Genomic DNA, 12,012 nt, shown 5'->3' with positions numbered 1-12,012 from the left:
AATAATTTAAATCAATTTAAATTGTGATAATATTAAAAAAAAAAAAAAAAAAAAGGAATATTTTCGAATTACATAATAATGATAACGGCAAGAAAAATTTTGATAATCGATCGGAAAAGCCGTTATTAAATCTCAAATCCGTGGATTTATCCGTTATCAAATTTATCGATTTAATTATTTTTCAGTTTAATGAAAAAAAAAGAAAAACAAGTCAAAGGTTTAAAATTGTGACAATAAATTATAATTCTTTTGTTTAAATATAAATTTTTTTGCTTCTTTTCAAAAAGCTCGAAAGGAAAAAAAAAAAAAATGTGTATGGGACCTATATTAAAAATTGAATAAAATAAAACGTGTCAGCAAAATAATAATAATAATAATAATAATAATTCAAAGAGTGAAAAAATTGTTAAAGTTGCGGGATGTAATGAAGGTGAGAGAGAGAGAGAGAGAAATATTTTTTATAAATAAATAAATAAATAGTATTAATTAAAAGTTGTAATGTTTAAACATTGTAACGAAATAAAAGTAAGTTTTCGACATCGAGCAAAATGTCAAATTTTTTTTTTTCTTTTATGGACGAAACAGTAGTTAATTGTTCAATTAAATTTTATGGCACGTAATAAAAAAAATTTCGTTTTTTTTTTTTTTTTTAACCGATCGTTTTAATTAAAAGAAAATTTTAAAAGAACACTTGTAATTTTAATTAATTAATTTTTTAAACTAAAATTTTTTTGGTGACTGGGTTTATTTTAATTCGACACGTAATTAATTTCTTTTTTAATTACGTGTGGAAGATTTTAAAAAAAAAAATACAATCAGCAATTATTATTAATATGGATTTAACACGAAAGTATCATTTTAGTTTTTTTTCTTTTTTTTTTTTTTTTTTTTTTAGTATTTTCAAAAGAGTAATAAAATCGGTGAAGTAAATCGTCGTTTAAAAAGTCAAATATGGAGTTCTGTCGTTACCATTGTTTTAGTAGAAGGAAAAAAATTACAAAAAGTTGATGTCGATGATTATTGCGATGTTTTTGTCAAATTCAGGTCGGTTACAACTTGCCCATTTTGTTTATTTTTGCTTTTTTTATAAATGAAAATTTATTTATAGGTTGGGAAGTGAAAAATACAAAAGTAAAATTGCATTTAAAACGAGTAATCCAAGTTGGCTTGAACAATTCGATCTTCATTTGTACGATGATCAAAATCAAGAATTGGAAGTCACGATATGGCATAAAGATAAATCTCGTGATGAATTTTTAGGGAGGTGAGAGAAGAAAATTTAATTAAATTAATATTTTTTAAAAATAAAATAGTAATGATGATGATGATGATATTTCAGGTGTACAATCGATCTTTCTTTATTGGATAGAGAAAAAACTCACGGATTATGGCAAGAATTAGAAGAAGGAGATGGTACAATACATTTACTTCTTACAATAAGTGGTACTACAGCATCCGAAACTATATCTGATTTGACGACTTATGAAGAAAACAGCAGGGAAAGGAAAAACATTGAGAAAAGATATGTGAGTGTTCTTTTAAATGAGAAAATGATGCATATGTGAGTAATAAAAAAAGAAAAGAAAAAGGAAAACTTATCGTGATATATGTTTAAATGATAGATTTTTTTCAGGCATTACGAAATTCATTTCATAATTTACGAGATGTCGGTCATTTAACGGTAAAAGTTTACAGAGCGACAGGACTCGCAGCAGCGGATTTGGGTGGAAAATCTGATCCTTTTTGCGTTTTGGAACTCGTTAATGCTCGATTACAAACACAAACCGAATATAAAACTTTGTCTCCATCGTGGCAGAAAATTTTTACATTGTAAGATGAGATATTTTGCCAAAAAAAAAAAAAAAAATATGTCACAGTTAAAAAAAAAATTGTTTTTTAAATGACGTTTTTATTATTAAATTATTAAAAAAAAAAATTAAAAATTTTTTTAGCAACGTGAAAGATATTAATTCAGTTTTAGAAGTGACCGTTTTTGACGAAGATAGAGATCATAAAGTTGAATTTTTGGGTAAAGTTAGCATACCTCTTCTTCGTATACATAACGGTGAGAAAAAATGGTACTGCCTTAAAGATAAAAAACTTCACGGTAGAGCAAAAGGAAATTGTCCGATGATTCTACTGGAAATGCACGTTTTATGGAATCCAGTGAGTGAATTTTTTATTCCCATTATCCACGGGTTAATAATAAGAAGTGTAACGGAAAAAAAAAAAATTTTTGAATGAATTTTAGATTAGAGCCTGCATTAGAACATTGAATCCGAAAGAATGCAAATACATGCAGGGAGAAACAAAATTCAAAAGGCAAATTTTTGTTAAAAATGTTCTTAGACTTAAACAAATTATTATGGTTATCATAGATTGGGGTAAAATGATTCAGTGAGTATTTTTTTAATTATATCAAATTAAAAGTACCAAAAATAATGGGAAAAATTGTTTTTTTTCAGAGACTGTTTCGAATGGGAAAGTCCTGCCCAAAGTGCTTTTGCTCTTGTTTTTTTTGTTGGGATTTGTTATTACTTCGAACCCTACATGATTCCTGTTGCTTTGATAATTATCTTTCTCAAACAATACATGGTTGGTTTTTTTTTAAAATTACATTTACTCATTTTAATTAATTTCAAAAGTATTTTAAAGTCTTTTTTGTTTTTTTTTTTTTATTTAGGTTTTATGGTTAACCGGAGGGAAATGTGTCGATAATATTGATGACGTCATAGGCGACGAAGATGACGACGATGATGAGAAAGATAAAGCAAGTTTATTTATTTTTACTTTTTTTATGTATTTTTTTTTTCAATTTGTTTTCGGTTGAGGGTTTTCAATCTAATCCTTATTATTATTATTTAGGAAGAAAAGAAAAGTTTAAAAGAACGTCTTCAAGCCATTCAAGAAGTTACTCAAACCGTTCAAAATGCAATCGGATTTATTGCATCTTTGGGAGAGCAAATTAAAAAGTACATTAAAATTTTTCTTTATACTATTCTGTTATTTTTTAAATGGATTAAATTAAAAAAAAAAAATGTATTTTATTTTTCACGTTTCAGCACTTTTAATTTTACGGTACCTTTTTTAAGTTACTTAGCAATTGGCCTTACGTTGATTGCGACGATTGTATTATACTACGTACCTGTTAGATATTTAATTATGATGATCGGTGTTAATAGATTTTCTAGAAAACTTTTAAGGCCTCACACGATACCTAACAACGAAATTTTAGATTTACTTTCAAGAGTTCCAGACGACGAAGATTTGGTAAGATATTATAATTTATTAAAATACCTTGAAAGTATAAAACGAATGGAAATTTAAATGAAATAAATTTATTATTATCATCATCATCATCATCAATTTTTTCTCTACAGATAGCCTTTAAAGAACTACGTCCTTATACATCTGGAGAAATGGATAAACGACGAGATCAAAGGAAAAAAATTAAATCATAGTGAATAATTTTATTAATAATGTAAGTTATTGTTTTAAAAAAAAAAAAAAAAAAAAAATTAATCACCTTATAGTATTATTATTGTTATAAATTAATAAATTTAAAAATTTATCGATAAAAAAAAAAAAAATAATTTGAGCTTTCACAATTAAAATTAAATAAATATTATTGTTCAATTAAATTGCAATAAAAAAAAAAAAAAAAAAAAAATTTTAATTAAAATAGAAAGCGTTACATTTAGGTAATTTAAATTAAATTAAAAATAAATAAATAAATAAATTTTTAAATGTCGTAACAAGTAATTTAATTTTATTTGTAATTTTTAAATGAAAAAATATTTTACTGGTTTTATACGAGTGCCAATAAAATGTTTTCTAAAGCTTATCGAAATTTTATCAAGTTTTTTTTGCCATGATTTTTTTATTTTAAATTTTGATTAAAAAATTTATTTTTATTCGTAATTTATTTATATTCAATTTAATTTATGTAATTTTCTCACAATGTTTTTTTTTTTTTGGTGATTTTTCAAATGCTAACTTGTATATTATTCATTATCAATAATTTTTATCTAAACTAAACTAAATATCTATATATTAAAAAAATTTATTATTTATCACAAAAGTTTATTTCTTGATATAACAAGATTTAATTTGAAATAAATTTTCATTAAAAATTGACTTGTGATACTTGCATATAAAATTAGTTCATAATTATTTATAAAATCATTTTTTTTTTTAAACATTATTTTATAAGATTTTTAATTTTTAGTGAAAAAAAATTTTAACTTAAATTTGGCTTTTTAGTTGTATTTGTATAAAAGTGTAATAAGTTTATTGAAAATTTATTATTTGTTATTTATTTATTATTTAATCGCTTGAGGTATTACTTATTTATTTTTAAAATTTTATTTTATATTTACGTTGAATAATTTATTAAAATTGTATTTATTAATGTTATTAATTTTTAAAAAGACAGCATTTAAAATTTAAAATTATGCATTTAAACGAAATAAATTTTGTACGTATTTTTGCTTAATTATTAAAAAAATTTTTTCAATCCATTTAACGAAATTAAAAAAAAAAAAAATTAAAATACTTTTGTCGTAATTTTAAATTATTATCAACAAAAATAAACAAAATTTATTTCACAGCAAAATTTGCCATCGTTCAAATACGTCATTACACAATTCACAGGCATCTTAGAAAATAAATTTTACTTTCGTGGAAGCAGAAACATGTAACGGTCAGATGAATTAAACCGTTTACTCGAATTAAAACGTTACAACAACTTAATGATAGCACATTAAAGCTTTCATTTTATCATTTTTTCTTAATCTAAATCTACTTTAATAAATCTAATTATTTATTAAAATAATATAATGTAAATATAAACGACGTATCTAATGATTGAACCGCTGATTCTGAAAAAGGTTCTCCGCGCTTTTGATCATAAAGATATTAGGTAAGTTTGTCTAAAATTATAAAAAAATAAATTTTTTATTTTTTATCAGTTTTATATTTATTCGTAAAAAATTTTCGCGTTTTCAATTTTTTTCTAATTAATTATTTTTAAAAAAATTTTTTAGAAAAATTATCATTTTTTTTATTATTTACGTTTTTACTTCTTTACATGTTTGCCTAAAAAATGATTAATTCGTAAAACAAATTCATAATTTATTACTGGTTATATTATATTAAAAATTTAATTAATTTTTTTAAATTTTCAGCTCGATCAATTCGCTAATTTTCAATGGGAAAATTAATCCCAATACAATAATTCCTAATAAAGGTGTATGTTTGATGCACCTTATTATTGGCCATCAATCTGAAAATTTTGCTTATAAAGTTACCAAAGTGTTTTTGAGATGTGGAGGAGATCCGAATACTCGATCTACAGATGGTGTGACACCAACACATGTAGCTGCAGGATGGGGTAGAAATCGTATTTTACATTTATTGCTTATTAATGGTGGAGATCCATGGGTGCAAGATGATGAAAAAAAAAATGCTTTTAATTATGCATTCGAAGAACAGGAGTGGAAAACTATTAAAATGCTTCATCACTTTCAACAAATGCATTTATCTACCACACTTTCATCGAAACAAACATTAAATTTTGATAAGTTATTTAATTCTGGAAAAGAATTTAATTTTCAAAAAATATTATCGAATAAAGAAAATGAATTGTCTGTTTATGACACTCTTAAAATCTCGACTAAGTCTGCAATGACTCAAACCAAAAATAATAAGTCTGATTCTCCTTCTCCGATTCAAGATAAAATAAAATACTTTGAGCCTACAGTAAATTCTTCTTGTATGGAAATCAATTGTTGGAGAAAACCAGAAAAGTTAGAAATGGGTTGGACTAAAAATAATCATAATGCATCATGTGAATTGTTTATCGATGGCAGTTTGAATGAAGGTTCAAAAAATACAATAAGTGACAAGCAAACATTTATATCTACAATTCACATTGAAACATCACCATCGAATTCATCTGACCAAAATCCTGAAAAAGTTAGTAACAATGTAGATCCAACTGATGTAAGAGGTCAACTTTTAATTGAACTTCAAGAAGCAGTTCGCCGTAGATCTAGATTAAGAATTTCTGAAGAAAATTCAGGAGGACAAAATGAAGTAAATACTTTAAATAAGGAATCAATTAACAATTCGAATGTGTTGAAAAATAATCAAATGATTTTGGGTCATTTAATTAAAAAAAAAAACAAATTTGAAATGTGTAAATTAAATTCAGTTAATAAAAGCATGTTGAAAAGCATGTCAGATTATGCTACACATGTAATGAAAGAAAACGAAGGGGAAAAAAGTAATTTGTGTAATGATACAATTGATTTAAGTGCATCTAATTCTGAATTGACTAATAATTATAATATTCAGGAGTCTGATTCAAACGTTGAAGAAACAAATTTACAAAATATTCAAACTTCAACATTACCTCAAAATAATTCTGATGATTCGACATTGTATTTGACTCCTTACGATTCAAATTTGAGCACGGAATTAACCAATCAAAATCCAAACAACGATTCAATCGTTAGCTTTTTTAGTATACCCGAAGAACGTAAAGAAATAATAAATAATGATGAAGTTGTAATAGAAGTTCATGAGGAAAAGGATTTTACTCCTGTCATCAGGTACAATAACCTTTTGGAATTATAAAATAATTATTAATTAATTTTATTTTTAGGAGGTTTTTAGAACACAGTCTCAAATTAATCTTATCAATAATTTTTCATCCAATTTAGTTATAATTTATATATATATATATATAAATTAATTTTAAAACTTATTATTTTTTCAATTTTAGGTCAGAAAAATCTTTGACTGAAGAGACTGTGTTCAAATAGAAATTTTAACCCAAAGCTTCCCGGAACGTAAATCTTCAAATAAATATTTTTTTTTTTTTTTTTTCGTTAATAAATTTTATCTTAAATTTCCCAGTTTTTTTTTTTTTTTTTGGAAAATTTTTTTATTTTTTATTTTTTTTCGAAAATTTTATTGATAGGTATGTTTCCCATTATAATTCACCACCATTTAATAATAATTCTCTTTCAAATTATTATTATTATTATTATTTTTTTCCAGCCTTCTTTCGGATACGGAGGATGATGAAAACGTTTCCGCTCATTCGTCCACATCGTCCATATCATTAAACAACAGTAATAATTCAGATTCGTTGAGATGTGAGCTTATTAATTTAGGTTGTAATCCCGGACCTATCACGAAAACAACTAAAAAAGTGTACCTGAAAAAACTTAAAAAAATGAAAAAGGAAAAAAAACCAATTGTTAAAAATTCAGAGTGTAAAATTTTGCCAAGAGGTGATTTATTGGAAGTTGTAATTTTTTTGTGTAAAAAAATTTTTTAAGAAAATTTTTTTTGTTTTAGTTTATTCTACGGCCCTTCAAAAAACTTTATCCAATGAAGAAAACATGAATAAAATAATAAATTATCGTACGTTGGAAGAGAAAATGTGTCGATCGTTTGAAAATTTCATCAAACCTAAATGGAGAGAAGGAAATAACAAAACGTCGTTTAATTATTTATTGTTAGATCCAAGAATATCGTTAAATCTACCCGAAAGAGCTCACGAAACGACGATGATAAATATCTGGAAATGTTTTTTATCTTCAATTTTTTACATAGGAAAAGGAAAAAGATGTAGACCTTATGCACATTTACACGAAGCTGTTTCCGGTTGGAAAAAACAAAGTCACAGTTCTAACGAAAAAGTTTGTCTCGTTAAAATTAATGATAAAAAAAAAAAAAAATAACTACAAGATGGATACTAACTACTTCTTATTTTTCAGATAAATCAAATAATAGAAATATGGAAAGAAGGTTTGGGTGTGATTTGCATTCAAGTTTTTCAAAATATAATTCCCGTGGAAGCATTTACGCGTGAAGCTGCCATGATAGCGGCCATGGGTTTATCGAATCTTAAAAATGTTAAAATAGGAGAATATTATGGTGTAGTTTCTTGTTGGCCGACCAAAGATAAACTTAATCTAGGAGTGTATTTATTACATAAAGCATTAATTATATTTCTTAACGAAGGTGAAAGACAAATAAAGCCCTTTGAAATCGATTAATTTTATTTACTTTTAGGCTAGTTATTATTATTATTATTCAGAATTTTATATAGAAATTTCATATTCTTTATTTATTTATTTATTTATTTATTTACGTAAACGAAGCGAAATTTTTTTTTTGTGAATGTTTACAAAAAACGTATATTTATGATTAAATATATATATAAGAGTATGTATACGAAAGTTTTTAAGGATCGTCATTTTATTTCAATGGTTTCTCTTCTTTATTTTTTTTCTCTCTCTCTCTCTAAAGAGTGATTTAATTGATTTTTTTTCAAAGGTAATAAAAAAAAGGTAAATAAATATAAATATATAGAAAACAAAAAATTAAATCGTAAAGCTTATATTGCAAATTTTAATTTTGAAATTAAATTAATAATATTATAATAATAATAATAATAATAATGCATAAAATATGCTGCGATTAAATAAATATACATTATAAGTCTTATAGAAAGCGCAATACCTTAGTTTAATATAAATTTTTAATATTAACAATAATTATTATTATTATTATTATTATTATTATTTTCATCCCATAAATTAATAATTTTAAATATTTATTTTTGTTATCGATAGTTATTATTATTATTATTATTATTATTATTATTTATTGAAAATCAGACGGCGAGGATAAATAAGTTGATAAATTAACCAATGACGTCACTGGTACAATCTCAGTATTTTGGTCTATAAAGAGAAAAAGAAAAGATCCAATAATTAAGAAGAACCAATATTAATGTGAATATCAATTCAAAATGTTTTAATATATCATCCATCATCATCATCATCATCATTTGATAAAAGTAAGTATTACAAAAAAAAAATGAATTTATTAAGATATTTACATAACGATCATCGTGAAATTGTTGTTTTTCTTTATCGAGAATGACCTCTTACCTCCTTCCTCGCAGATCCCCTGGAATTTAGTCTCAATGACGAAACCTGTTGCGCACGCATCTTTAACCATGTGACACCATGAATGATAAGTTTTGTTGTTTGTTCCGCAAATGGGTCCTCGAAATTCTTTGGTTTTGACTGACGGGCATCGCGACGTGCAAGTAACGCAACGGGGCAAACCCGAATATGAATCTGTCAAGCAGGCCTGGCGATCCTTACATCGAATGCTTCCGCAAGACGCTCTTGCTGCGAATAAGAAAACCTCGTTGAACCCCAACCGGAAATCGGAAATTGGACCGAATTTGTTTACGCACACAAATTCTGATAAACGTAGTAGTCGTTCGACTTTAGTCCGTGGGCATCAATCACCTTCTCAAGGATGCATACTTGTAGGTGCAACCTCGACTGAAATATTAAGGCTTTTTTACGTTTCCAGTCGTTTATTTATTTATTTATTTTTATGTGGCCGTAAATATTTATGTAGTAAACTAACTGACTCGACTATGTACTATACTTCGGGGGACGTGGATATTTTTTTTTTTTTTACGTAACGACTCATTGAAGGAAATTTTTTGTTGTTTACCTTTGCATTTACCCTTATAGGCCACCGGTATTGCTTTTCCTTTTTTACATGCCATTTGCCTTAGAAGACAAATATTTTCGTATGTTATACCATCGGTACCGCAAACGGGTTTTGAATTTTCCATAGATTTAGGACACCTTATCATGCATCGAACACAATGAGGACTTAGATTTTGATCTAAAAGACAATATTTTCCATCCGGACATTTAATACGATCACAACTACCTGAAACGTAACGGAAAATAAAAAAACTCTTTTATATACATTTTATTCAAAAAAACACTGGAATCCTTTTTTCCATCTTTTTTCATTTCCAGTTTTAATTTAATTATTTATAAATACAACCGACGACGAGACGAGATAAATTATCATTATTAATTCTTGTTATTTCTTAAAAAAAAAAAAATCACGACATGAATTATACAGTTGAACATTTAACATTAACATGTAATTTGAGTCAGAATATTTGATTATTTGCAGACACGATGATGTTTTTTCCTTTTCCCTCAAATATAAATAGGCAAAAACAAGGAGTGTTTGCGTGCGTGGGAAGGATGTCTGTAAGGAAGGTAGAAAAAAAAAAAAAAAATCAGTCTCACAAAAATTGAATCCACAACCGGTTGCTTACAAAAAAAAAAAAAAAAAAAAAAAATTTATTTCGGGTATGTTGTTATTTCATGGAGTGTTTTTAGTGGTTTAGGTCCAATAGGGTCAATGACAGTTACCTATTTAAAACCATTCGTAGGATAATTACTACTAGCATTATTATTATTATTATTATTATTTAAGTTTTCCCCACCGTCTTCGTCCTCTTCGTCTTCGTTGTTGTTGTTGTTGTTGTTGCCAAACGTGAGATCGAATAATTTTTTTTTTTTTTTAAATTGAAAAAAAAAAAAAAAAAAAAAAAAAATTCTTCTCCTTCTTCTTTTCAAAACGATTACACAATTTTTTTTTTTAGTAATAAAAGGTTAATCGAATTTTTTTTTTTTTTTTTTTTCTTTCAAACTTTGACGTCTTTCCTCTTTTTTTTACTTAATAATAATAATAATTACAAAATGTACGTAAAAAAAAAAAAAAAAAAAAAAAAATAAATTTGAATTGAACTTTTATAGTTTATCTAACTGAAGGGCAAATCTATATACATATATTGCAATTTTACATTTAAAAACAATTATTATTATTATTATTATTATTATTATAAGGTATGACTTGACTCCTTATTTTAACGTTTTTATACGTTGAGGGAATTTTCCGGAATTTTTTTTTTTTTTTTTTTTTTTTCAGTTTAATCGAATCATTTAACGATTTTATATTAATTTCAAAAAAGGTTCGAAAGGAAGAAAAGGGAAGAAAAGGGAGGGAAAAAAGTACTTACTTTGGCAAAAACCGTTATAAGCCACCGTAAGGTTCGGAGTTTTCCTTCTGCAGGCTCTTTTTTTTATACGGCAAACATTCAAATAAGTATTACCATCCGTACCGCAAACGGGTCCCCTTGAATTTTTTCCTTTTTCTTTACAGGGAGAACAAACGCATTTGGGACGTCCGGAACGCATGACGCATTTTTTACCCGAACCGCATTCGACACCAGTACAAGTTTCTAAAAATTTTTTTATGTATGTATATATGTATATGTATATGCATATATATATTGGAAAAAGAAAAGAAAAAAAAAAAAAAAAAAAAAAAAAAAAAAAGTAACAAGGGGTAGAAGAAACTCACGTGAATCTCACCTTTGCACGAGTGGCAAGGTACTCCGTCTCCTAAAATTCTTAAAAAGAATAAACTTCCAGAATCCATATCTTCGTTGCTCCATGCCGTATTTACATTTGTAAATTGACTACAGCATTCTTCTTTTGTCATTTTTTCAGATAGTATATCAGTGCAACGTCCGTATTTGTTTGTAGTCGTCCAACAAATACCTCCTGCAACAAACAAACAAACAAACAAACAATCCTACTGTGTAAAAATCAAATACGGTAAAGTAATCATTATTATTATTATTATTTTATTTTTCAACATGTTTTTATAATTATAGAATATTAAAAAAAAAAAAAAAAAAAAAAAAAAAAAACGTGGGAGACGAGACACGATAATACTACAAACATTGCTCAAGTGTTGTTTGTTGTTTGTCGTTGTTTGTTGTTTGTCGTCGTTGTTTTTTATTAATTATAATTTCAAATATTTATTTTAAATTTTTTTTTTTTTTTTAATGACGTTTTTAATGTTTTTTTTTTTTTTGTAACATTTTACTCGTCGTCAACACGTTTAACTTTTTTAATTTTTCGTCAATTATTATAAACAGTAATAATAATAATAATAATAATAATAATAATAATAATAATAATAATAATAATGATAAAATTACTATTATTAATAAGTAATAATTATTTTTAATAACAGGTATTAATTACTTTTTGGTTTTTCATGACAAAGATTTTCCTTTTTTTTCCTTCTACC

At 25.5% G+C, this 12,012-nt stretch overlaps 3 protein-coding genes across 3 annotated transcripts in view; 2 read left to right on the top strand and 1 right to left on the bottom strand.

Annotated features, from left to right (window-relative positions):
* Phum_PHUM388330 (uncharacterized protein) overlaps nt 1-3,461 on the top strand; it is a gene marked incomplete at both ends in the record, with an annotated part of 5,589 nt that extends 2,128 nt beyond the window's left edge. Inside the window, 13 exons of the mRNA XM_002428471.1 lie at nt 394-430; nt 494-525; nt 896-1,044; nt 1,109-1,264; nt 1,340-1,526; nt 1,634-1,830; nt 1,953-2,166; nt 2,252-2,397; nt 2,466-2,595; nt 2,684-2,774; nt 2,870-2,972; nt 3,063-3,304; nt 3,385-3,461. Coding sequence (XP_002428516.1) covers nt 394-430; nt 494-525; nt 896-1,044; nt 1,109-1,264; nt 1,340-1,526; nt 1,634-1,830; nt 1,953-2,166; nt 2,252-2,397; nt 2,466-2,595; nt 2,684-2,774; nt 2,870-2,972; nt 3,063-3,304; nt 3,385-3,461 — 1,761 coding nt within the window. The remainder of the gene's footprint in view (nt 1-393; nt 431-493; nt 526-895; nt 1,045-1,108; nt 1,265-1,339; nt 1,527-1,633; nt 1,831-1,952; nt 2,167-2,251; nt 2,398-2,465; nt 2,596-2,683; nt 2,775-2,869; nt 2,973-3,062; nt 3,305-3,384) is intronic.
* Nucleotides 3,462-5,259: 1,798 nt separating this feature from the next.
* Phum_PHUM388320 (asparagine-rich protein, putative) lies at nt 5,260-8,072 on the top strand (the record flags this gene model as incomplete). The annotated part of the gene is made up of 4 exons (XM_002428470.1): nt 5,260-6,614; nt 7,066-7,301; nt 7,369-7,712; nt 7,791-8,072. The coding sequence occupies 4 exons, from the start codon at nt 5,260-5,262 to the stop codon at nt 8,070-8,072; spliced, it is 2,217 nt and encodes a 738-aa protein (XP_002428515.1).
* Nucleotides 8,073-8,916: 844 nt separating this feature from the next.
* Phum_PHUM388310 (follistatin, putative) lies at nt 8,917-11,415 on the bottom strand (the record flags this gene model as incomplete). Its single annotated transcript, XM_002428469.1, has 4 exons — nt 8,917-9,218; nt 9,556-9,780; nt 10,931-11,152; nt 11,286-11,415. The coding sequence occupies 4 exons, from the start codon at nt 11,413-11,415 to the stop codon at nt 8,917-8,919; spliced, it is 879 nt and encodes a 292-aa protein (XP_002428514.1).
* Between the last annotated feature and the right edge of the window lie 597 nt (nt 11,416-12,012).

The sequence above is a fragment of the Pediculus humanus genome, genomic scaffold (assembly GCF_000006295.1).
Source record: "Pediculus humanus corporis 1103172107869 genomic scaffold, whole genome shotgun sequence".
Taxonomy (NCBI): domain Eukaryota; kingdom Metazoa; phylum Arthropoda; class Insecta; order Psocodea; family Pediculidae; genus Pediculus; species Pediculus humanus.
This window is presented reverse-complemented; position numbering and strand designations above follow the sequence as displayed.